A 27,263-nucleotide genomic window follows, 5' to 3' on the forward strand; every position below is an offset into this window, starting at 1 on the left:
CCGACTGTGTCTGGACAGAGAGGGAGATCATCGACAAACCAAAATGAAACCAATATCCTCACCCATAGACCCAGAAGAAGCACAGCAAACTATTCACTTGAAATTTATGCACGGAATGGACTTGGCTCACGCAAAATGGACAGTGGAAATGGGTGTGCAGTAGCAGAGAACCCAGCAACGGTGACGCGGAGCAGCGGTCAAACGACTTGTGATGCTGGTGGAGATGATGGAGCCATGTTGGAGGCTGATAAGGAGTGCAGTGAGACTGAGCATCAAACGGATGATGAGGACGTGACTGATGATGATGATGGTGGTGATGAGGACGATGATGATGAAGATGAGAAGGAGGACGAGGATAAGGCGGAGGAGGTCGAAGGAAAGGAGCGGGATGAGATGGAAGAGAGCGACGTGAGCAAAAAGTCAGCTGTATTTTGTCACTTGTTATCACGTCCAGATTGTCTTGGTGTGTACGATGATTCTCACTTTTCTGTTTTGTGCCGTGCAAGTTATGTTAAGCAGTTGAAGGTTCTGGAAGCTGTATGTATTCGTGTGCATAATCCTGTTCTTTGTAAACAAAAGAAGCATGTAGTCGCGCTAAAGTTGTTCTCGTAGCTGGTTATCAGATGTAAATGTTGTGTCATGTTGCACTGTATCACCTCTTGCTTTGTGGCTGCACTCAGGTATATACGTTAGCACTATGTTTTACACCTATTATGCAATGCTGTAGCACTTCCTTTGTTGTTCACACTTTTAATTAATTATGCTGTTATAAAATGTTCTATTGTTGTACACAGTACCCTCAGTTCCGATACTATTCACTGATGAGCGGAACACGAAAATCGATTTTGAATAACATAAAAATCCTTAAAAAAATTCCATGAACTCGTTGTTGTCTGGCCATGTCTGCATCGATTATACTCCTTATTGCACTAAAAAAATATATAGGTAGAAACTATGGCCTCTTGCACAAGTCCACATTTCGATCTTTTCACAGACCCACCAAAGGATGAATCAACAACTGAGTATGAGTATATAGAATATCTACCCAGGAACAGCAATGACATGAATAAAGATCAGCATATCATAGAAACCAAGGATCTTGATGAGTACCTCCTTCCTCACAAAGCACTGCTTGAGGTTCGTGGACGTCTCGTCAAAGCAGCAGATGGTTCCAATTATGGTCCTGATGATGTCATCACTCTTTCCAACAACGGATGGTCACTCTTCAAGACTGTTGAGTATCAACTTGACACCAATATGGTAGAGAGAGTTGATAGTCATGTACCACAAGCTTCTACCATTTTCAATTTGGTCCAGTTTAGTGATGATTATGGGAGAAGTTCTGCTACCAACATGCTCTGGTACAAGGACACAGGAACTGGACAAGCATCTCCTAATGAGTTTAGGGATTCAGGTGCATTGTTACCAGTAAATCCTATCACAGACGTAACAGCACTTACTGGAAAAAAATTTCAGAGATAATTTTCAGACAGGAGCTCTAAAGAATCCTGCTTACAATACCGGATTCAGAGCCCGACAACTCATCACGACTGGAAATAAGGATACAACCATGTTGCTTCCTTTATCATCACTGTTGGGTTTTTGTAAAGATATTGATACGGTATTCATGGGAGTCAAGCATACACTCAATCTTACCAGAGAATCATCAGCCAACTACATTCACAGAGCAAATGGTGTTGATCCAGGAAGGTTTGACATCAAACATCTTTCTTTGTGGATACCAAAGGTGAGACCATCACTCCAACTAGCTAGTAAGATTGAAAGTAAGTTGGTTAAGTCCACCCTCCGAGATCTGTACTTCGAGCAAGTCCGGGTTTATAGAAATCAGTATGGATCAACGGAGACAAATCCATCCTGGAGAGTGACTACTCACAGCAATGAGGAACTCCCAACTCATATCTTCTTTGCCATCCAAGCAGCCAATCGAAGTGGGAATGAAGAACAGAACAACCAGGTTTTCGATAATGCTGACCTCAGAAGCTTGTCTGTGTACATCAACAGCGATAGATTCCCAGAACGTGATTTGGAAATGAATTTCAGTCCAGCTACTCGGAATTATACAAGAGCATACATGCTTTTCCAAGAAGCCATCCAAAAATATGCTGACACAGACAGTGGAAGTCAGGTAAGTGTGGAGGATTTTGCCTCTTTATACACCATCATTCATGTAGATGTGAGTAAGCATAAGGAGAAGCTGAGGAACAGCTCTGCTGATATCGAACCTCGATGGAGACTTGGAAAACCGTTTGAGTTTCCCACTGGTACAGCTGCTTCTTACCAAACCATCTGTTTGATTCTCTCCGAACGTCATCTCAAACTCAATGGTATGAATGGCAAAATGAGTGTTGTGGTGTAAGAAAAAAGATAAAAGTAGATAGGAACCATGAATGAGTTGGAAAAGGACATTGAGATTTTATTAACAAAGGAACTAACACAGAAGAAAGGTGGTAGTATCGGTTCTGTGATCGGAAGATTGGTTGGGAAGATATCTCCACTTGTGATCAAGCATGCTCCCAACATCCTTGGTACACTTGGACTGGCTGGTATTTCTGGTGCTATTTCTGGAAGCACACACAGAGCCACAGCTGGTCGGGGAATCGGTCAGTATGTGGAATATGGATTGATGCTAACTCCAAACCAAAAGAAGAAACTTGGTAGTGCTCAGGATGGAATCACACTCCGGTTAACAAAAGATCAGTTAGCACCATATCCCTCACACACTCATACTCAGCCCAAGGCAACAAGGAATTGTTTTGGAGATAGTGTGCTGCTTCGAGTAACTGGTCTTGTAATGCAAAAGCTCGAAGAGCTGGAAAGCAATGCCAGGCCACTGGCAGCAACTGGCTCGCGAGGAGCCGCAATAAACCCACATTGTGCCACAATGGGGTTGCAAGGCAAAGCCAATGCAATTGGCAACAACTGGCTCGTGAAGAGCCGCAACTAGCGAAGCAAGTGACCAGTTAGGAGCGATAGAGCTAAATGTTCCATAGTACCATTAGCAAGATGATAAAATGGGAGGGATGGAGGGTGAAAATTTGGTGCTGGCACAAGCTAAAAGTCACCACTAATTAGACTAGTCTTTGAAGTGAAGCCAACAGCAAGAAAGAAAGAGAAAGTTCAAAGGAAGCAGTTGTACGACGTCAGGCTAAGCGCGCCCGAATCCATGCGCTGGCAGTGTACTAGTGTGAGTGCAGTGAGCAAAAGTTCAAAGGAAGCAGTTGTGTGACGTCAGGCCAAGCGTGCCCGAATCTATGCGCTGGCAGTGTGAGTGCAGTGCACAATGCACCGATGCAGCGGTGCGCGGCAGATGCAAACATGGCAGTGTGATCGGTGGATGCTAACACACACTAACTACATTACTGCGACATTAGCACCATATCCCTCACACACTCATACTCAGCCCAAGGCAACAAGGAATTGTTTTGGAGATAGTGTGCTGCTTCGAGTAACTGGTCTTGTAATGCAAAAGCTCGAAGAGCTGGAAAGCAATGCCAGGCCACTGGCAGCAACTGGCTCGCGAGGAGCCGCAATAAACCCACATTGTGCCACAATGGGGTTGCAAGGCAAAGCCAATGCAATTGGCAACAACTGGCTCGTGAAGAGCCGCAACTAGCGAAGCAAGTGACCAGTTAGGAGCGATAGAGCTCCACAAAGCAGCAACACTATCCCCGAACAACCCCCCGCCCAGCATTAAGAAATTATCGAGCAGTGACATTCCTATGCTAGGACTTCAGGGATGGAACATAAACTGTCCGTGCAAAGAATCAGATAAGGTCACTCACTGAGGCAAGCTGAGCCGAGATCTTGGACTTGGTCTCCATTGGAATTCGCATATAGCGTAGACACACATCGCTCTGCCACCTGCCGGCAGAACGAATCAGCGAATCAGGTATCCCTGCCATGGCAGCGGTAGTAGCTGCGCCAATTCGGAATGAGTGCCCCGAGTAGAGTTCGATGTTTGGCACCGCAGCCTTTTCAAGCAGCAAGCGCACAGTACTGGTGAAAACAGCTCTGGATAACGGCACACCCTTGGCAAGTACATACAGAGGAGTGGATGCGTTTCGACTGCCAATCATCGCCAGGTAGCGTAGCATAGCATACACAGGGCAGTAAGGGCGACCGGCCGGTCCAATGACAATATGGACTCCCTTTCCAAATTGGTCTGTCTTTGATCTCTTTAGCAGGATGGTCATGCTGCCCGACTCAAATCTGATACACTCTCTTGTAAGGCCCTCTGTAAATTCGGAGCACCTTAGGAAACCAAAGAATGCCAACAGTACAGCAGACTTGAAGAGAACTCGGTCATGCTCGGGCAACACGGGGAGGTGATCACAGGCATCGACTAATTTCCTTAGAGTTGGCATAGTTATGGGCAATCTAGGCTTTACTGTCTCGGTCCCATGGCACCGCTGAACACCCTTCAACACTCTCTTGAGAAGCCAGGTCTCGATCAGGGGATCCTCTAGACCCTGTTCAATGTGTGCATTCCGTACAGCTTGCAAATAAACAGATATCGTGCAAGGGCGGACAGAGCGAGCAAGAAAAGTGCAAAAGCAGCTGAGGGTAAGATCAGAAGCTGGGTAAGGTTGCAGATTGCAAAGGGAGCAGAAACTGACAAAACGACGCCCACCGGCAGAGTAGGTGCGTCTGGTATTAGCAGCAATTGCACAGGCAGCGTACTTAGTAACTTCACTCACAAGACTGCTGGAAGACGAGCACGATCTGGACTCGGCCGCGCTAACGGAGCATGACGTCGAAATTCCTGCATAAGAAAACGAGAAAGGCAATCTGCAATGACATTCTTGGAGCCGGCAATGTGCACAGCGCTAACATGAAAGTTGAACTCATAGCAAACGAAGAACAGTTCGCGTAGCAACTTCATCACAGCTGGGGCTTTGCACGTGCCCGAACGGATGCAGTCCACTACCGCCGAGTTGTCGCAGTGTACCCGAATCCGGAGCTTAGCCCATTCGTCGCCCCATGTGGCGCAGGCTGCCACGAGGGCAAACAGCTCCTTCCACTCAATAGACTGCAGCATCTGGGCACTGTTCCATGAACCTTGAATCCATTTCCCGTTGTTGTAAGCACCCCAGCCGTGAGTGCCACTTGCATCTGTGTATAGCTGGAGATCTGGTGATGGGGTCCAGTTAGGGTGCAAGAAGAAGGACTTCCCGTTCCACTCACTTAGTAGCCTCATCCACCATAGCAGGTCATCCACGCATTCTTGGGTCAAAGTTATTGAGTAGTGTGGTTGCTGAAACCGTGAGCAGAGGGACCACAGACGACGCATGAAGGTACGGCCTGGAGTGATGACACGGGCAGCAAACGAGAGCTTACCCAATAGGGACTCGAGTTGGCGTTGGGATATCTTCCGGCTGTTGATCGTGCTGGCCAATAGCGATCGGAGGTCGTTGAGCTTGTCCATGGGGAGCCTGGCCTCGAGCCGCTCGCAGTCCAGAATAATGCCGAGGAACGTCAGTGATCTCGCGGGACCTTCCACCTTTGCTGGCGCTAGCGGCACGCCCAAATAGATGAAGGCTCGCAGCAGGATTGCTAGTTGACGCTGGGCGACAGTATGGCCAGTTGTGACGTTTAGGAAGTCGTCCAAGTAGTGGAATAGGTCGGCAATGGAGAAATGGTTCCGGATAATCCACTCTATGGCCGAGGCAACGGAGTCGAAAATGGCTGGGCTGGAGCGCAGCCCAAACGGTAGCACCCGCTCGTAATAGTAGTTGCCTTGCCAGAATATGCCGAGTAGTGAGTGGTCTTCAGCACGAACTGGGATTTGCCGGAATGCACTTTTGATGTCCAGCTTTGCGAGGTACACCGGCTGAGGTGAGGACATAATAGACTCGATTGCATCGTCAATACTGATGTAGTGCAGGGAAAACTGGTCAGCTGGAACTCCGTCGTTCACACTATTACCGGCGGGGCTAGAAAGATGGTGAATCATACGAAGCTTGCCGTTCTTCTTCGGTACCGCGCCGACACCAGAGCAGCGCATGGAGGTGAACGGGGCTGCACTAAAAGGACCAGCAGTTTCGCCACGCTGGCAAGAAGCATTAAGCTGGTCAGAAATAAAGGAGGCACAAGCAGCAGAAGATGGCAGATTAGCAGACTGGACAGAAACGTTGGTTGGTTGGTTGGTATATTTTATTTTACTTCGCCAGAATGAACAGGCATTGCTGCCTTCTTGCCTGGACAAGTGAATTGTCCAAGCTCTCACAAAAAGACGAAGAAAGGAAAGAAAAATTACATGAGAGTGTGAAGCATGCAATCTTATAAAATAAATAAAAATAAAATAAAAATTTCCATGAGAGTGTGACGCATGCATGATGAGAGAGGAGAGATAGATAGATAGAGAGAGAAAGAGAGAGAGAGAGAGAGAGAGAGAGAGAGAGAGAGAGAGAGACTGCTTTATTGCCTGGACAAGTGAACTGTCCAAGCTCTTACAAAATGACCAACAACAACAACAGCAACGGCAACAACAACAGCGACAGCGACAACAACAACAACAACAACAACAGACCAACAACAACAGCAACGGCAACACCACAGCAGCAGCAACAACAACAAGAGAGAGAGAGAGAGAGAGAGAGAGAGAGAGAGAGAGAGAGAGAGAGAGAGAGAGAGAGAGAGAGAGAGAGAGAGAGAGAGAGAGAGAGAGAGAGAGAGAGAGAGAGAGAGAGAGAGAGAGAGAGAGAGAGAGAGAGAGAGAGAGAGAGAGAGAGAGAGAGAGAGAGAGAGAGAGAGAGAGAGAGAGAGAGAGGGAGAGAGGAGAGAGACGGCTTTACTACCTGGACAGGGAATTGTACAAGCTGTCACAAAATGACCAACAACAACAACAACAACATTAACAACAACAGAGAGATAGATAGATAGATAGAGAGAGAGATAGATAGATAGATAGAGAGAGAGAGAGAGAGAGAGAGAGAGAGAGAGAGAGAGAGAGAGAGAGATAGATAGATAGATAGAGAGAGAGAGAGAGAGAGAGAGAGAGAGAGAGAGAGAGAGAGAGAGAGAGAGAGAAAGAGTGTGTGTGTGTCAGAGACAGAGAGAGAGAGAGAGAGAGAGAGAGAGAGAGAGGGAGGGGGGGGGGGAGGAGGAGAGATATGCGGATTGTTAAAATGGATTTCGACATGAAGTTAGGTACACAGAATGTTAATATGGGTAAAGGCTGGGCAAGTCGAGAGCCGTGGCTGGAGCTTTAAATGTCTGCCAATCACCTTCCGTACGGACTGCAACTGGGAGAGCATTCCACAGAATGCTGCTAACAAACTGAATTGAACGACGTCCAGCAGGACCAGGGAGGAACGGAACTCTCAGCAGGCTTGACACTTGACCCCGTGTCGTCCTCAGCTGAGGTGTGGCAGGGTCGTTGATCGGCACGAATAGATTCTTTAACAGGGGACTTGTCTTGTCATTTAAACATTTGAAAACGAAGATGGCAAGCTTCTGGAAGAGAAGCTGTGGCAAGCTTGGCACACCCAGTAGCTCCAGAAGGGGGGCAGTCGGGACCAGAGTCCTTTGCTGCAGGGTCGCTCTGACACCGGATTTTGACAGGCGGTGGAGTTTATCCAGGAGCTGCTTGGAAAGACTGGAGAAGAAACAGTTGGATCCATAGGATAGATGAGCCTGTATCATGCTGACATACCAGACTTGGCGTGCTCTTAGGCTCAGGGACCTGCCGTGTCGCCATAGCTGTCCAATTACTGGCCCGATCTTGCGTGTTACATGGCTGATATGTGGCTGCCAGGAGAGGTCATTGTCGATTACAACACCCAGGTATTTCGCAGATGTTGTTGATTCCAGGGATTGTCCTCGACAACGTACATGTTCTTGAACACCAGCACCGCCTCTTGGCTTTACAAACAGAACTTGGGTTTTCTGGGCATTCAGAAGTAGGCCGATGTCATCTAGCCACTTGGCGAGGTTGGTCACTGCAGACGACAGAGACTCGCAGACTTGCCTGGGACACGCGTTGGAGCAATCGAGAGCGATGTCATCAGCGAATTCCTGATCTGCCACATCCGGAGGCATCGTTGACTTGACGTCAGCAGTGTAAATTACAAACAGGAGTGGGCCTAAGACACTGCCCTGCGGAACACCGCGAGAGCAAGGAACAGTCCCTGACAACTGATCCTGCAATTTGATTTGCTGTGTCCGGCCAGACAGGTAACTGCAGAACCAGTTGAGTGCAGTTCCCGAGATGCCTAGCTTAAACAGTTCGGTAACGAGTCGCTCATGCCTGACGCGGTCAAAGGCCTTTGACATGTCGACAAACACGATGCCGGTATACTTGCGCTCTGCCCGTGCCATTTGCCATCGATCAACAGCATACGTTAAGGCATCTTCTGTGGAGTGAAGCTTTCGGTAGGCGAACTGCGTAGGCGGAAGAAGTTGCTTGGAGTCCAAGTACTGCGTGATCTGATTTTTTACAAATGCTTCTGTGATGCGGGAGATAACTGGGAGCAGTGACACAGGGCGGTAGTTCTTTGGCAAAGTTGGGTCTCCACTCTTGAAGAGCGGACTGACGTGGGACAACTTGAAGGACAGGGGGAACTCACCGGAGGACAGGGATATATTAATGATGCGTGTAAGTGTGGGGGCAATGGCTGGATAACACTTTTGCAGGATGATGCTTGGAACTTGGTCACTGCCTGTTGCCTTGAAAGGGTTGACAGATTTCAAACTGCTTGCCACATCCTCGACTGTCACTACACTGAAGTCGGTAAATGCCCCTTCCGCCATTGGACCAGAGGGAGAACAGAGCTGAGGAGGACGCTGGGGATCATGGACAACGTCACCAAACAGCTTGCTAAGATCCGATATGGGTACTTGAGCAGTGTGCGATTGTTTCTTCCGGCCAACCACAGTATTGATGACTGACCAAAGTTTACGTTGGTCAGAAGTCTGGCACTGCTGGATGAAATACGTGTTCTTCAGGCTCCTGTCCAGCTTCCTGGCCTTGGCACGAGCAGTGCGGTGTTGACTGCGGAGATCATCATTGCAGCGGTTCTTCATGAGCAGTCGATGGAGTCTGTCTCGCTCCCGTACGCAGGCCACAAGTTCATCTGTTACCCACGGGCAGGGACGTCTATCCCGATTTCGCCTCATCCGCACGGGTGCATGCTTATCCAATGTTGACACTATGGAGGCGATGAAAGATGATGCAAGGGTGTTGACATCATCTATGGCGAGCAGAGAGGCCTGCTCTGCACTGAGATCGCTGTTGAAGGTGTCCCAGTTTATCTTATGGATGCGGCGTGTAGGTCTGTAGCTGGAAGTACGGCCTGGTGCAAACCCTGCCACAGAGAGATTCCCAAGTACTGCAAAGTGGTCACTAATGTCTAGGTAGGCTATCTCATAAGGTCCCGTCAGCGGGGAAGTTGATAGGAAGAGATCAATGATTGACTCAGTAAGGGTGGTGGCACGTGTTGGTGAAGACACATAATTTGTCATACCAAATTTGTTAAACAAGTCAGTTACTCGTATGGCCATGGGCGACTGGTTCATTTTCATATCAACGTTGAAATCACCCAGCATGACAGTTGCCAGAACCTTCTTTCCTGGTGCATGAACTGATGCGTCTAGGCTGGACTCCAGGGAGGTCCAGAATGCTACAGGTTTGTCTGGTGGACGATAACAGCATCCAACCAGCACTATGCCACCGGAAACGCTAACTTCTATCCACAGCAGCTCTAAGTCAGTCTCCAAGTCAGTGCGTCTTCGCGCAAGAACAGATTCGTGGCAGTATATCCCAACACCACCACCACGTTGCTGCAATCTATCCTTCCGATGTAGCTTGAAATGTGGGATAGTAAGTTCACTGTCCAAGATATCTGGAGTGAGCCAAGTCTCAGCCATACCAAAGACATGAATGCCTCTGTTTGACAAGAACTTTTGCACTTCGGCTGTCTTGCGCCTGATACTACATACATTCAAGAAGGCAGTGTGCAGCATGGTCATCAGCAGGCATGGTTGATTTCAGAGCCATCGCTGACTGAGGGCGCGTGCATATTTGTTTCCACTTCCGAAAGGGATGACGAGTTTGCTTGCGTGTCGTCACATGCTGTGGTTTCTGTGGTATCATCACTGACATCAGAGGCAGAGTACTTGTCGAAATTCCACTGCCTGGAATAGAGTGGTCTGGGCCAGAAGCGACGATCCAACAGCGTCTTGCTGCACGATGCGTGGACTACCAGTCTCGCAGACGACGACTTTTGCTTCTGAAAAACTTTGCAGTCGAGAATTTTAATAGGGGGAGTCTTCAACTCCGACGAGCGACACTCCACGAAGCGTGCTAGCTGCTCCGGTGAGGCATCGCGCAGCAGATTGCCAACAAACACAACACTTTTCTTGACAGGTTTCCTGGCTGTCACCAAACGCCAGGCAGCATCTTCACTGTCGTCATCGACGTCTGGCAAATTGGCCTCACTGACTGCACTGGCTGCATTAGCTGAAGTTTGAATGTTGGTCTTGGAGTTCGAATTACTAGCAGTTTGAACGTTCGACGTGACACCCACGCGTTGGTGATGATCCAGGTCACTGAGGTCATGTCCTGGTACGGTAGGTCCGCTCTCGACTGGAATGTGACACGTGGCCGCAGCATTTTGCTGGGCCGGACCAGATGAAGTCAGTTGTAGATCTACTACGGTATTCGGGTTGGTTTCGGACTCAACGGTTGGGCAGTTAGTAGCATGGCGCCTCTTTCTTTGCGACTTGCTCTGAGCCTGAGAATCTCCAACCGTAATGGCGGAACTTCCTGAACTTGGAATGTTCAGTGCGCTTGATCTGGATAGCTCCTGAACGGTCCTAGATAGCTGGTCGATATGGCTTATCAGCCTTTTCTCACGGTCTGCAGCAGCACTTCTTTCGACATCAAGCATATCCATTATCACCGCCAGAGCGTTGTGGAAATCGCGGCAGCAGTTCGACGTAGGGAAACGATTATCTGGGACATCGCACGGCTGTTCGTGCTCATCGCTCTCTACTGCGGCCATGGTCGTGGAATCCCTGTTTGTAGACATGCTTGCAACAAAAAATCCGGGTCAGAGACCCCAAAAGTAACCTAAAAACGATACAAAAACGGGAGCTGAAAAACATGCATCCTACTCTAAAACGTTTCATGTCATCGTCGCGTGAAGCAGTGAAACCTATGCTAACGCAGTAGTGCAGCCCGTTTAGCACATAGGAAGCAAATTCTTTATCGGGGTGATGACGCAATAGAAGCTCAAAACGAGAGACATGCAAAGGGGTATGTACAGAGGAATTATTAATGTGAGCGGGAACAAAATTATGTACACATGCAACAGTTATTGGTTGCTCAGGCTGGGATTGCAATCCCGAACTACTGGGCTGGTCGCTGACCTTTGCCGGAACACTTGCTGCGGGGGTGGTCCTTGCCACAGCGGTTGCAGATGTGGGAGAACCGGCAATTTGACCAGCTACACTTGCCAAGGTTGAAGTTTCGGCAGATGACGGCACCTGTGTTGTTGCGGGTGAGCAGTGAGGATGATGATGTTTGAGCTTGGTGTGCATGTTTGGGACGAAAAGGGCACATGTTGCTTGCAGCCGCTGGGTGGACAAGGCTGCACGACTGACATCTATGCCTGGCCTTGCCTGTGATGCACAGCTGCCATGTATTTATGTCAATCGTATCAAAGCGCTTGCCAGGTTGTGAAGCGACAAGCCTTCGAAATTGCTGGTCATACATAAGCCAAGCCTCTGCAAAATACTGCCTGTTGGCCGCCAAGATCATGCACTGGTATGACAGGAGTTCTGCTGTGCGGTGGGGTGCATTGCTGATCACAACATGCATATACAGAGACCATGCTTCTAACCAAGTGGCGATATCGTGCACACGTCTACGAACCGGGCGAGTGGTGTTCACCTCTACGACTTCCAGTGCACCCCCGGATGAACTGGATCTGAGCTCGAACGACTTATTGCTATCAACTGCCCCCAAGATCTCAGGCAACAATTGGTCGAAGTCCACAATCTCACCTCGCAATATCCTATCCTGCACCGACTTTGGGACGTGCAGATTTCCAGCGTGAGGCGGTGTGGAGCACGCAGCACCCATGCCAATGTCGAAAATTTGGTGCTGGCACAAGCTAAAAGTCACCACTAATTAGACTAGTCTTTGAAGTGAAGCCAACAGCAAGAAAGAAAGAGAAAGTTCAAAGGAAGCAGTTGTACGACGTCAGGCTAAGCGCGCCCGAATCCATGCGCTGGCAGTGTACTAGTGTGAGTGCAGTGAGCAAAAGTTCAAAGGAAGCAGTTGTGTGACGTCAGGCCAAGCGTGCCCGAATCTATGCGCTGGCAGTGTGAGTGCAGTGCACAATGCACCGATGCAGCGGTGCGCGGCAGATGCAAACATGGCAGTGTGATCGGTGGATGCTAACACACACTAACTACATCACTGCGACATTATCCGGAAATGATATGCTTTTGCTCACAAACCGACATGCTCAGGATGGAATCACACTCCGGTTAACAAAAGATCAGTTATCCGGAAATGATATGCTTTTGCTCACAAACCGACAGGTTACCAAAATCAAAAAATCCAAGCAAAAAGGAGTAGGAATGGATCTCAAGTTATCCAGTACTCAACTCAAGAAGCAAGGTGGGTTTCTCGGAGCATTAGCAGCTGGATTGTTAGCACCAGCTCTGGGAAAATGATCGGTTTAGGAAACACCGGTGAAGGATTACAACTTCCTGGAACACGGAGGGGTAGAGGGGTAAAAAAAGACCAAAAAGGAAAGGGGTTACGTCTACCAGGAACGTGAGACCACTGACCAACTTTGACATTGATGAAATTCTGAGATCTATTCCACATTTCAGAGGAACTTTTAGCAAAGATCAGCTTCCACAACCTCTATCATCAAAGGATTGTTTGGTAATCAATCTCCAAGATTTCTTGGACGGTGGTGGTACTCACTGGGTTTGTGTGTTTGGTAATGAATATTTTGACAGCTTTGGCTTATCACCACCAGAGGAGGTAGTTGGGTGGATGAAGAAGCACCATAAAAAATGTTGGTGTAACTCATCAAAGATACAGATGAATGATAGTGTCCTGTGTGGATACTACTGTATACATTTCATAGAAGAAAGAAACAAAGGCAGAAGTGCTCTTGATGTCTTGTTGGATTTCACTCTGCACCCCAGTCAAGAAAATGAGCAGTTGGTATTGTAAAAAAGGGGAAGAAAAAAAGAGATAAAAGAGATAAAAAAGGAAAACACAAAAACCTTTTTTTCTTTCACTAGTTCCTTTTTCTTTTTTGGTATTCATTGTATAAGCATCATCAATTTTATCATTCACGGAGCTAGTGGAACATCGATTTTTCATGATGGGATTTGTTGTTTCTTGGATAAGACTTCTGACATTTCTCACAGACAATTCTTTCATTGGCATATTGTCTGATTTACATGTACATCCTTCAAAGCGGTGAACCCCTTGATAGGCGACAAGCCTCTGGGTCATCCTAATAAAGATATTATTATTTTCTTGTGATTATCTTGATACCACTCTGATGCTGATCTTCCAGGCTTGTTTTTATTCACGGTATCCAATTTTTCGATCCAGTATCGTTCTCTCCTCTGAAGCTCATCTTTATCAAACATTGATAGAGAGTCAATCTCAACAATTTCTACATGTCCGAGATCAAGCAGAATGAATGATGTCACAAAATTATGATTACCTTTTTGATATGCTCTGAAAGTGGATCTATGAAGATACATCCTATTTTTCAGTGGTAGACAAGTGGAGCCCACATATACCTGATCGGTGTGTTGGCTTACACGTTTGTAAATCTTACAAGGAGAAGTCATCTTTGCTGATAGAAAATCTTTGGAATTCTCATCGGTATACTTCTATACAACAGGATTCAAATAACCGTTTATGATGATAATTCGGTGTAGAAAAAAAATGAGGAGAGTTGGTCACCTCTTTTCTCTTCTCTTCTATTTTTTCTTACAAATATTCATCAATATCATCCTGAAACTTCTCTAACAGGTGATTGTTGGTGAAGGAACTACAGATTCCTCCATACTTTGGATTTTCACAAATTCTCAGGAAAATGCTTGGGATGATATTCATTTGTTCATCAAGAGCATTTTCAAACACATCATCAAATAAATCACTGGTCATTAAATCATTCATCATTATTCTATCAATCATCTCATCTTCACTTTCATCAATGTGAATAATAAATGATTCCATATCCTCCCAAGGATCACCACAATCAGGAGTATCAGGTTCATAGTCAAAGTCCTCATAGGAGAAATAGTCACTCGGGAAAGACGCAGCCATCGTTGTAGGTAATTGATTTTACAAATTCTATCAAACTTGTTGGATCTTACCCTATAGTATGAACAGTTTAGATAACATAATTGGTGATATGGGTGGAAAGAAAGAAAAAAAGATAGATAGACAAACATGAAAATGTATCACATAATCTGCCGTGGGACAGTTGGGTTTGGATACTCTCTCTCCAACATTCCACAGTTCCGTGACAATATTCTGGGGGTGAGTTTGGAACTCACGAAAGATGATCAGGAGCATGACACGATCAACATCCACATATTTACCAATAATCCACAGATTTTTATGTCATTGACAAAAGCAGAGCTTGACAAAATGGATTATGGGAGTTTCCAGTTAGTGAGTGTTGATAGGATTGATGAGAGTTTGGAAGATCACTGTGAAAATATGGGATTGTTGGCACATCTTTGTATCCATGAGAAATAAAAAAGTAGATAGATAGATTAAGATGAATGTTCATTGCCTATCGTGTAAGAAAAAGCAACAGATGAGAGGGATACAAGGAGAAGTCACATCAACTGGTCAACCATATGTCAAGGGTAAATGCTCAGTATGTGGTCGATCGTGTTCACAATTTATCAAGAAATCGGAAATCAGAGAAGGTGGATTCCTGTCTGGTTTGTTCAAGATGATAGGTTTAGGAGTAAAAAAAAAAATAGATAGGAACTGGACTGATGATCTGGCTGATGAGTTACACAAGCCAAAGCGTGTGAATTTCACTAGGAGACAAGTGACTGTGAGTGAGATTGATGAAATCTGGTCCGCCGATCTCGTGGATATGACAGCTTTTCGTAAATACAATGATGAAATCAAATTTTTGCTTACTGTCATTGATCTGTTCAGCCGATATGCTTGGGTTGTTCCACTCGAATCCAAGAAAGGTGTTGACATCCAATCAGCATTTCGATCCATCGTGAAAACTAGCAGCAGGAAACCACGTAAGCTGTGGGTTGATCAGGGTACCGAGTTCTATAATCGAACGTTCAAACACTGGCTTGATGAGAATCAGATCACGATGTACAGCACTCACAACGAAGGAAAGGCTGTTGTAGTTGAGCGTTTCAACCGAACTCTGAAAACCAGGATGTGGAAATACTTCAGTGCTAACTCCACCAGCAGGTACATCGATGTCCTTCCACATTTGGTAGAGAAGTACAACACGACAAAACACAGAGGTGTTCGGATGACACCAACTGAGGCATCACGGGAGAAGAACGCTGATCGAATCCGTGACTCACTGGGTGAGAAATCTCCACTATCCAGGTCCACTAAATTCCAGATAGATGACCACGTCCGACTGGTGAAGCAGAAACGACATTTCGAGAAAGGATACACTCCGAACTGGACTGAGGAGGTATTCAGGATCACCGATATTCTCCCGACCAGACCCAATACGTACTCTGTCAAGGACCTCGATGGTGAACCCGTTGATGGGTCGTTCTATGAACAAGAGCTCCAGAAAACTACTCAAGAAATCTACCGGATCGAGAAAGTGCTCCGAAAGGACAACAAGAAGAAACAAGCCCTTGTGAGGTGGAAAGGCTACTCGGCAAGATTCGACAGCTGGGTGCCGTTTGATCAACTCAGCTGGTTGTGATCACGGATCACAGCAGCAGATTTGTTTGTAGAAAAAAATCACGGGGTAGACCTACTAACTGTCAACAGCACCGGATTCGGACTCTTATCAGTACTAATAGACATAAACAACTCCATATGTGTTTGACCCCGATAGCCTGGTTGGTAAATCTACACACAGGATAAGAAATCGAGAGTCACGGGTTCGAATCGCGGAAACTGAGACCACATGCCACAATGCGCATGTCTGAATCCTGTTTCACGAAACTGAGACCACATGCCACAATGCGCATGTCTGAATCCTGTTTCACAACAAGAAACTGAGAACACATGTCAATGAGCGTGTCTGAATCCTGTTTCACGAAACTGAGACCACATGCCACAATGCGCATGTCTGAATCCTGTTTCACAACAAGAAACTGAGAACACATGCCAATGAGCGTGTCTGAATCCTGTTTCTGAGAACACATGCCGATGAGCGTGTCTTGTGAAAAAAAGAGAGAGACCTGAGCAAACTCACTATCACCTATGACGGGAAGAAACTCAAGACTGAGAAACAACTCCGGTGGATTCATAAAAAAATAGACCAAAGAAAGAATCGGGAACTTCTCAAGCAACAGATTCGGAAGAATCGGAAGAATCGTAAGAGGAAACCGATTGTCACACCACCGTTCACAGTCTCAAAGTCAGTACCCAAAGGGATTCTGAAATCGTTCATCTATGAACCGAAAGAGAATCATCCAGATCTGTATATATTCTTTGATAGTATCAACATCCCACTGAGAACATTGATACAGAAAGAACTGGAAAATCTCAAAGGTGTGAAAGTCAGTCTGACATTACAAGTAGAAATGGAGAAAGGAGACGACATAACAACCACAGACACACCATACTTCAGGAGTGGACCAATGACAGTCACAACATCTCATGAGATTGATGACGGTATTCGAACGGCACACACACAAATTCATAGAAATATCGATAAGTGGATACAGAATGGATCAAACTGGCACATCAATCATATCATCGGATTTTACGTTGATGTAGCAGCATATCAGCCAATGAGAGGTAAATCCTACATTGATTTACCGAACGAGCTCAAGAAAAAGAAGGCAATCATCAATGTCAAGAATAAGGATGATAAATGTCTGATGTGGGCACTGCTCTCAGCTCTGTATCCAGCAAAGAAAAATAGTGACAGGGTAACTCAGTATACAGACTATAGCAACAAACTTGATCTGTTCGGAATCGATTTTCCAACACCACTGAGTCAGATTTCCAAAGTCGAGAAGCAAAACAGCCTAGCTATCAATGTCTTTGGGTATGAAGATAACGTGATCTATCCACTACTGCTGACAAAGAAAAGAGGTGAGAAAGTAATCAATCTTCTACTATACCAAAAAGAAGATCAGAATCACTACTGTTGGATCAAAGATTTCAGCAGATTGTGCTACGATCAGTCAAAGCATAAAGCCAGGAAATTCTTCTGTACAAGATGTCTCCAACCACACAACACAGAGAAATCCCTGAGCAATCATCAGGAGTATTGTGATAATGTCACTGGATTATCAGCACACATGGTACTACCAGAACCGGACGAAGATGGGAATCAACCAACACTGAAGTTCATTAATCATCACAAAATGCTACAATGTCCCTATGTAATCTATGCTGACACTGAGGCACTGATCAAGAAAATTGATGGAGTGAAAAGCCAACAAACCAGCTGGGATTCACAGCATGTTCCTTGTGGTTTTGGTTACGTCGTGGTGCGTTCTGACGGAGTGATGACAAGTCAGTGTTTCTACCGGGGTGTTGATGCTATGGATGTATTCTTTGAAAAACTCAAAAATGAGGAGAAGAAAATCCAATCAGCACTCAATAATCCAGCACCGATGGATCTCACTAAGGATCAAGAAAAATTGTTCAGAGAGACAGAAGACTGTTGGATTTGTAAAAAGAAACTTGGTGAGGACAGAGTCCGTGATCACGACCACATCACTGGTGATTTCCGCGGTGCCGCACACAACGACTGTAACATCAAACTCAGAATTTATCCATACAAGCAGCACATCCCTGTGGTTTTTCACAACCTGAAAGGCTATGGCAGTCATCATCTCATCGGAGCAATCGGAAAGACAGATGTTGAGACCGTCACGTACACGGATAAGGATGGTGTGTGTAAGAGTAAAACTGTGGGTGAGATATCAGTCATTCCCAACAACATGGAGAAATTCATCTCATTCACATGGAGACAGTTCCGGTTCATCGACAGCTGCCAGTTTCTCAATGCGTCACTCGATAGACTTGTGAAAACGACACCAGATGAGTCATTCACTCACACCAAGACGTTGTCAAACCATCAGCTGTTGATGAGGAAAGGGGTATACCCCTATGAATACATGAACAGCTTCTCCAGGTTCGATGAGACTCAGCTACCAGCACAGAGTAAGTTCTATTCTTCACTGTCTGATGAGGGGGTGAGTGATGATGACTACAAACATGCTGAGACAATGTGGATGAAATTCGACTGTCAGACTCTTGGTGATTATCACGACTTGTATCTCAAGACCGACGTGTTTCTCTTGGCTGACATCTTTGAGAATTTCAGAGTAGAAGCTGTCAGAACGTATCAGCTGGATCCAGCAAATTACTACACTCTGCCTGGATTTGCCTGGGATGCTCTGTTGATGTACTCAGGTGTGTCCTTGGAATTACTAACAGACTATGATCAGCACTTGTTTGTAGAATCAGGAATGAGAGGTGGTGTGTCGATGGTCTCACAACGATATGCTGCTGCTAATAATCACTATCAGGAGAAATTTGATGCTGATCAGCCATCGTCATTTATCCAGTATCTCGATGCCAACAATCTCTATGGTTGGGCAATGTCACAGCATCTCCCAGTGTCTGATTTTCGGTGGGAGAAACCATCAGAGACACTCCTGAACAAGATACTGAATACTCAAGATGATTCCTCATCGGGGTATATCGTCGAATGTGATCTGGATTATCCACACGAACTTCATGAGGAGCACAACGATTATCCCGTTGCTCCGGAACGTCTTTCCGTCAATGAGGACATGCTATCTTCATACCAGCAGGAGCTTGTTGATAAACTCAATTCTTCCGGAGTAGATGCTCTCAAACTTGTACCAAACTTGAGGGACAAGACAAAGTACGTTCTCCATTACCGAAACTTGAAACTCTACACTCAGCTCGGACTACGTTGTGTCAAAATTCATCGTGCTCTGAAATTTACTCAGACACCGTGGATGAGAAACTACATCGAGAAGAATACAGACCTCCGGAAGAAGGCAACGGATGATTTCTCCAAAGACTTCTATAAACTGATGAATAATGCGGTGTTTGGGAAAACTATGGAGAACGTTCGGAGGAGAGTCAACATAAAAGTGTTGAGAAGTCGTGAGGAGAAAAAAATCAAACAGCTTGTTGCCAAACCAACGTACAACCGCCATGTGATCTTCAACGATAACCTGGTCGGGGTACAAAGTAACAGGACAAAGGTCGTCCTCAACAAGCCCATATATGTTGGGATGTCGATTTTGGATCTCTCAAAGACACTCATGTATGACTTTTACTACAATCACCTGAAAGAGTTGTATGGCTCTGATGTGAAACTCTTGTACACCGATACAGACAGCTTGGTTCTTCATTTCTTTACTGATGATCTGTTTGATGACATGAGTGAGTTTCTTGATAAGTATGATACAAGCAATTATGATCAATCACATCCGTTATATTCCGAGAAAAACAAGAAAGTTGTTGGCCTGTTCAAAGATGAACTCGGTGGAAAACTGATCACTGAGTTTGTAGGACTTCGCTCCAAGATGTACAGTTACTCTGGTGAGGAAAGTGGAAAAAGAGCAAAGGGGGTGAAAACAGCAGTGCTCTAGAAAACTATCACACATGATGATTTCCGAAATTGTCTCTTGGATCAATCCGTGTTCCATCGAGAAATGACAACACTCCGGAGTCATAGACACGTCATTTTCGGAGAAACAGTTAATAAGATAGCTTTATCACCATTGGACACAAAACGATATATCACAGAAGATGGATGTAGTACGTTAGCGTTCGGACACCATGAAATACCAAGATATCTGGCTGAGGAGGGGTTTGATAGTAGCATTTCATTCATGAGTTATGCTCCGGATATGATGAAGCAGTTTGTCCAGTGATCATGAGAAGGAAAAAAAAGATATTTTTTTACTTTTCTTATACATTCGATTCTCTATAGTTCTTCCATATGGCATCAAGTCTTTGTTGTGATTTTTTACACTTTGGAATGAATGGTTTGATCTTGATCACATCATCTTCATCATCAATGAGTTTCGAAAGTAGGAATGGATAACTCACTTTGACTTTTTTCTCTTTATTTGCTACTACCTTGATCCTCTGAATTTTATCAACAAGATTGTTGAATGGGGTTTTGCTAAGATATTTTGGTAAACCAACCTTGTTCAGGGTTATCTCCAATCTTGTTTCGATTCCTGTTCTGGTTTTGGATTTTTCTATTTCTTCGAAGAAAGATGTGGTATCATACAGATCATTTTTCTTCATCTCATACACCTCAAGATCCTCTGGAGTTACTTCATTTTCCAAAATCATCAATTCTATATCTGTAGGAAACCATTTCTGGTTTCTATAGTCAATGTAGTCCGCTATCATCTTATCTTTCCTGGTAGAGTGTTCATCATCTGTCCATGTATCCATCACCTCTTCTTCTTTGTTTGTGGAGTAGTCGTCATCAAACCACGCATTCATGATTTCACTTCTAAAAAAATATTTTTTTGCTTTTTGTTTTTGTGGATTGTTTGACTACTTTTTACAAATCGTTTGCTGAGAATTTCACTTCTTCTTTCTGGAAATGCTTTATAGCAACAACAACAAGTTTGAGACTGAGAGTGTCATCGGTCTTGTCTTTGTAAACCCACTTCAGGTGAACGATACCATTGACGGTGTCACCTTGCTTGATCTTGTTGGTTTTTGATGGTTTGTTGGTTTGTTGTCCGCATCAAAGATTGTACAATCAGGAGAAATCTGGAGAAACAGTATTGGGTGGTCACACTTTGCTGTGTTAATCCTACTTCTAATCGTATTTCCTTTGGATTCTATCTGCTTCTCGATCCGACGGATGGATTTACAAATGTCACTGTCAGAAGAAAATTTCAGAGAGTCCTCTTGTCCTTTCTTCACAACATTCATGATATTTGTCTCATCAGTGAATTTTATGTATGGTTCCTTATCATTGATTGTCAGTGATCCACATTTATTCCCATCCTTGATTGTAATTCGACAATCAATGGAGTCAGTGAGAACATCAGCTGTGGTAAACGGGGTTGGCTTCTTGCTTGTCATCTTGGAAAGTTTGTGTAGAATCGTTGTTTATACCTATGACAACCGTTCCTCTAATATAGAATAATTAGGATCCTCATCCAAAGCTGAACCACCCAAAGTTGGCTCAGAAACCGACCCCACATCAGTCCTCGAAGTGAGCCAAGATGGGGGTAAGTGAAAAGGCTCAAGTTAGTTGACTCACTTTTCTGGGGCTGGGTTGAGCCAACATGGGATCAGTGGTTGGAGTTGTAAAATTAGTACTTTGAGGTGTAAAATTAGTACTTGGAGTTGTAATATTAGTACTTGGGTGTCTATCCTTTAGTATAGTAGTATAGGGGGAGGGGGGAGACTTTGGAGGGAGGCCCGAAGGGCCGATCGAGAAAGTCGATTTTGGACCACCTGGAAGGTGGTCCAGAACCCCCTCCCCCTATACTACTGTGGTCTTAGAGCTGTTTAGCCAGGCACGGTTGTGAACGTTAAAGTCCCCAGCAAGAATGAGACTAGCGCCGTGTTGACGGGCCAAAGGAAGGGTGTCGTCGAGATGATGGATAAGTGAGCGGTCACCGGGCCCGCAAGAACCCGGCCGGTAGACACGTCCCAGGACAATCTTGTGCCCGGCGCTGAGCTGGGTGGATACCCACATGACTTCATGCTGGGGGGCGGCCAGTTCATCGATGATCAAGGCTGGGAGAGTAGATCGCACCCAGATTGCAACTCCACCACCGTGTGCTGTGCGGTCAAGCCTGAATGGAGGGCTATAGCCCGGGAATATCGTGTCCGACACTTGGACCTTCTCTGTTGTGAACTTTGTTTCGGTTACCACTGCGACGTCAGGGTTGTGCTGTAGCAACGCGTGCTGGAAGTCGCCTAACTTGCTACTTAACCCGAACGCATTTGTGCACAAGAGGCGAAATGGAGCAACCATGGAAGAAACAACAAGAAAAAAAACGAAAAAGCAAAAAAATACCAAAATGTAAACCTAGAGCTAAAGTTCTTAAAGGGGAACTCCACGAAAAAATGAAACTTTGATAGCCTGTAGAGTTTCGGGCGCTGAGTCGAATGGTCTTGGTCCGAAGCCTCTACGACGAAGCGTTCTTGAGATATTTCACTTTGAAATTGCAAAAACGGGGGCCGCGCCCTGACATCATGCGGCCATTTGGTTACATCATCACGGGCTGCCTACGTCATTGTGGCAAAGTCGTTTCTCTTCGCCAATCTACAAGCACTAATTTTAGTTGGTATTTCAAGGGAAGATGGGCGATTCCGAACAATCCTCTGTCCCCAGCAATGAAGGCAGCGATGCTGAGGCCAGTGAGGACGACCAACAGCCCACCGCCGCGTATGGTTGGGGCAGGGAGCCCAGATACTCTGCTGAGGAGCTGCCATCGCGTGTAACAAATGTTGCCGAGGAAGAAGATGCTTCAGCAGCTGCGTCCGACAGAAGACGAGTAGCTTGGCCACCAGAATCTCGATTCGTTTGGGACTCCGACTGGTGCGAGCGTGGACAAAAGTGTATAGCCATGCCCAGCCTGCGGGAATGATTTTGCTGGTAGGATGCTGCCGTCGTTGTCGACAAGACGGCCCAAGGTTTCTTGCGTAGCGGACCTCGCTGATTACGAGATCGTATCCTTGCATTAGGCTGTGCCCATCACTGCTCTTCGAGGTTATCTCGACATGCAGAAGCCGCCAATGCCAGTGACAGAAGAGTCTGACATTAGGTAAGCCTCAATTAGTTTGCCTTGACTTGTCTTGTGAGGAGCGCGTATCAGCATGATACACTTATTCTTATTTTTTTGGGGAAATTTATTGTTGTCAGGCGCACTACAGCAGGCGTCGCACAAGAAATACATTGTACTGGTAGTTATCACAAGTTTCATGCATGACACAAACAAATTTCTCTTTGCTCCGAGTATGTCTTGACTTATCTTGTGAGGATCGATGCGCGTAATGTTTTGTGTGTAACTTATTGTTGTCAGGCATAGCACGAACAACGTTGTTCTGTACTATAGTGCTATCACAAGTTTTCATGCATGACTCACATTTGTCTTTGTCATTTTCCCTTGGATTGGTACGAGATCTACAAAGTATGGTAGGTAGTGTTCTGTTGGTGAAGAGAGCACTGCACACAGTTTATGAGCACCATGGGTGCATTTGATCACACCCGAACCCATACTTTATCGTTTCAAGCGATAGACTTTGTCAATAAACTCATTTTCTAGTATACCATGGCATGCAACGTACAAGCGTGGGGTCAAGAAAGTGTACACCAAAATAATGCACAAATTCTGGCAGGAGAGTAAGAAATCTGTACTTTCTGACCAAGACATCTCTGTACTAGTAGGTAATCGAACGCGTCCTAATCAGTATTCATCCCCCAGATCGTTGGAATTCAATTTGAAATCAGCAATTATGGTAAATTCTACAAGACCCTCCATCTTTGTACCAGTGGACACTAAATTAGTATGGCACGCGCACTGAAAGTGCAGGTAGGTACCGGTAGGTGCAATACAGCGCATATGTAGAGTAAATGAGTATTTGACTATAATAATTATTACGGTACAGCAATGTGGTATGTGTACAAGCACGAAGCACTCATCATACACATTCCATATGACGTTCTGTGTTTGTGTAGATCTCTACGCTATGCGGCACACAGGCAGTACACACTATGTACACGGCAAATTGGGCAAGCACGTTCGTTGTCGTCTTCCAGCCTGCGTTGTGAATACCATCAGGCAAAGATATCCAAATTCTGCACCACCTCAGCCTTCTCAGGAGGCTTCCACCTGGAATTTGGCAGGGAAACTCGCTTCTCCAAGGCAGGAACATCGAGGTTGCCATTTGCAACCGCTACCACCTCACACATGAGCTTGTCAACATACTCATAGCTCTTTCTGTCGTATAATTTCTATTTGGCCAGTCTTCTTTAGGGGCCGTCCAAGGTTACCAATTTCAAAACGAAATGTTTTCGTTTGTGGGTGGGTGGGTTTGACGGAGTTTCGTTTTGAAAATAATTATTGGTCTTTTTGGTTGTGCTGTGGCGACGGTTGACATTGATGTCGTCAAGAGCTGCGAGATGTGCGTGTCCAATCATCCCCAGAATTGAGAAACGAATGCGTTTGAGAATGTAGTTTGGCAGGACACTGTGATATACCTGCATGGCAAAAAGAATGTGGAGAAAACACACTTGCTTAGGGGCCGTCCGTAAATATCGATGTTTTTTTAGAGACGATATTGGTGCTTCTCTCCCTTGACCCCCCCCCCTCCCTCCCCCCAGAAGACGCACATGTACATCTAGATCATGGAATCAATATTTTTGGATGCTCATGAAGTGCCCAGGATGTTGAGGGTCCGGTGTAGGCGTGAAAATCCCGCCGCACTCACGCAATAGGGCTTGAAAGTGATGACGTCAAAAACGGCCAGGGAGTACTAAGTTGACATCAGATTTCTATTTTGGATCCACTAAGGTGTGACTTTGCTATTGCCTCAGTATGTGGGTGCATAGCAACCCACTCATGTCGTATGCAGGGGTGACTTTTACTTCGCCACCAGTTGTAACCCCGCCCCCAGTAGCCAAATCAGTCAGTTTCACTGGTAACATCACCTTGCTGAGAGAAAGACGGCTTGAAATGTGCTTGGATCCATACAAAAACTGGATCCAAGTGGATCCAATTTTTGAATTTTTGAAATTGTTGCTATGCTGTGACGTAGCACTTTCAAGCCCTATAGCTGCATCGCCTGGCCTGGGGGGAGCGAACCGGGTTGGCGCTGCAGTGCTCACAGACATCGTGTACTGGTGTAGCCAAAGCGGCTACGCTCGGGCTTGAATTTTTTCAAATCCTTGTTCAGACAGTGAAGACTGGAAACTCTTGTGGAGTTCGTCCGTGTTTGTTCGCACTGCCTCTACGTCTTGAAAAAGGTCTCCTGCAGGCATCGTTCGGCCGATTTCCACAATCAATAGCTCATTCTTTTGCTCTTGAAATTCGCCATGGGCGTACAGCTTCCAATTTTTGATTTTGTTCTTGTGTCGCGAGTTTTAGCTCCGCGAACGGAAGCTGGTTTCACATTTCTTGTATAGCCATTTAGACGTCCGCGTGCAGGGATCGGCGAAACTTCAGATATTTACATCGATATTTTTCTGATGCTCGAAAAGACGCACATGGCTCAAACCCCCTCCCCCCCCCCCCCAGACGCACCAATATCGTCTCTAAAAAAACATCGATATTTACGGACGGCCCCTTAGACAATATACTGCTGTATGAGAAAATGGAAACTTCACCGTACAGGACGACTCTTGTTCTCAATTGCATTGTTCGTTTCATTCCCTGTGTTGCCCATAAGAGACGGGAGCAAAAATGTTCAGCAGATGTTTGTTGTCTTCTGGCGTGGAGTGGCAGCATCATTAGATGTACACATAGTCATTTCACTAAGTACACCACTACTACAGCATATGTACTATCCTTAGGCTAGCGTGCGTGGGAGTGAGTTTGAGTATGTGGGTGCGTATGTGTGTGTGTTGTTGTGTTTGTGTGTGTGCACGCACAAGCGCGCGCATGTGGGTGAAGGTGTGAGTGCATGTGTATAATATGTGTAGTTTCCACTGTATTCCTTGCACAATAGGTCTTCACTTACTTTTCTTTCGCATACAACCAGAACCCATTCCTTGTTCGAAATTGGATTTTTTTTGGCCTGGTGATCCCGCAAGCGTGGAACTCGGAGTGTAATAATTTTTTGTTTCACTTTGCTTGCACTATTCCTAGGCTGTCCAGACTTCTAACAACTGCTCTGAGTGATATGGTATTCATGCAACCATGCCTAGAAGTAGGGTAGCTGTTATAAATAGAGACATATCCACGCAATCAACTTACACTTGTTCAGTTTGGCAGGATTGGTGAGACAGTTCGTCGTGCATGCTGCCTGCACATCGCAAGCAAACAGTTCTGTAACCTTCGTACTTGCTGGGGGTCTGTCTGTTTGCGTCCCAGTTGATGACAGATGTGCACAGTTTGAGTACTGGTATGCGCAAAGTTACTGGGGTAATATCGTTCATCAGCTAGCTGCAGTCGGAGTTGATGGTGTGATGTACTCTTCTGATCCTGATGGGACGTATCTCGCCCTGCTTTCTCAGTTGCAGCTTGTTGAGTTCGCTTTGCTGGAGGCTCACGGTTCGGAGGGCACTGGTACACTGATGAGGGCTTTCCTGGACGGTGTACTCGTCAAAACTCGGCTCTCAAGTCCCTCTGGATCATAAATGCAGCGAGCAAACATAGCTCGTGCTGCGAAAATAGCCTTGAAATTTTCACGACGCATTGCAACATCTCGGCGCTTTGCCAGGTCTCCATCCTTTGGGAATCTGAGAAAACTAACCCCAGGAGGATGATGTGATACTGGCACAATCAACAACACAACAATTTGGCATTGCAGCGGCTCAGGCGACTTGGCAAACTACTTTCTGAAGTGACTTTCGTCCTGAAGAAAGTGAGATTCAAAATCCAAGTACCGTATAATTATTCTCTATTATAAGCGCAGGTCTCCATTACTAGCACAGTCTCTAATACTAGCACACTGTGAGCACCTTTCGAAACATTATAAGCACGGTCTCTATTATTCAGGCGAAGCGCCAGCACCCCAAATCAAGACTTTTTTATTTTCCATGGCGGGAAATCGAGCTTTTCCAGGTATCTTCAGCCTGTAGAAATTCAACGCTGAGAATTTCCAACTATTGTCCGGCTTTGGTCCTCTGCCACCGACCTATCCTTTGAAGGAGAATGCTGAAACCAGTTGGTTGCTCTTCAGTAGTTCTTTCTCTATCGTATACATATTTTTGTATGTCGACACATGCCGTGTGCGACGACGTAGACACTTCTCAACACTTGAGTGACTTGAATTTGGCCATGATGACCGAATGTCATTGGACCGTGGAGTCGAGTAGAGGGCTCAGGCTCGATCGGCACAACGGGTACGTATAGCACAAGGGTAG

General features: G+C 45.7%; 3 protein-coding genes across 3 annotated transcripts; 2 read left to right on the forward strand and 1 right to left on the reverse strand.

The window, feature by feature from the left end:
- Positions 1 to 3,785: 3,785 nt before the first annotated feature.
- On the reverse strand, positions 3,786 to 4,214 carry LOC135813002 (uncharacterized). The gene has a single exon (XM_065326220.1). The coding sequence runs from the start codon at positions 4,212 to 4,214 to the stop codon at positions 3,786 to 3,788; it is 429 nt and encodes a 142-aa protein (XP_065182292.1).
- Positions 4,215 to 14,795: 10,581 nt separating this feature from the next.
- Positions 14,796 to 15,944, forward strand: LOC135813003 (uncharacterized). Its single transcript, XM_065326221.1, has one exon. The coding sequence runs from the start codon at positions 14,796 to 14,798 to the stop codon at positions 15,942 to 15,944; it is 1,149 nt and encodes a 382-aa protein (XP_065182293.1).
- An 829-nt stretch (positions 15,945 to 16,773) lies between these two features.
- Positions 16,774 to 19,839, forward strand: LOC135813004 (uncharacterized). Its single transcript, XM_065326222.1, has one exon. The coding sequence runs from the start codon at positions 16,774 to 16,776 to the stop codon at positions 19,837 to 19,839; it is 3,066 nt and encodes a 1,021-aa protein (XP_065182294.1).
- The last annotated feature ends 7,424 nt before the right edge of the window (positions 19,840 to 27,263 follow it).

The sequence above is a fragment of the Sycon ciliatum genome, chromosome 3 (assembly GCF_964019385.1).
Source record: "Sycon ciliatum chromosome 3, ocSycCili1.1, whole genome shotgun sequence".
Taxonomy (NCBI): Eukaryota; Metazoa; Porifera; class Calcarea; order Leucosolenida; family Sycettidae; genus Sycon; species Sycon ciliatum.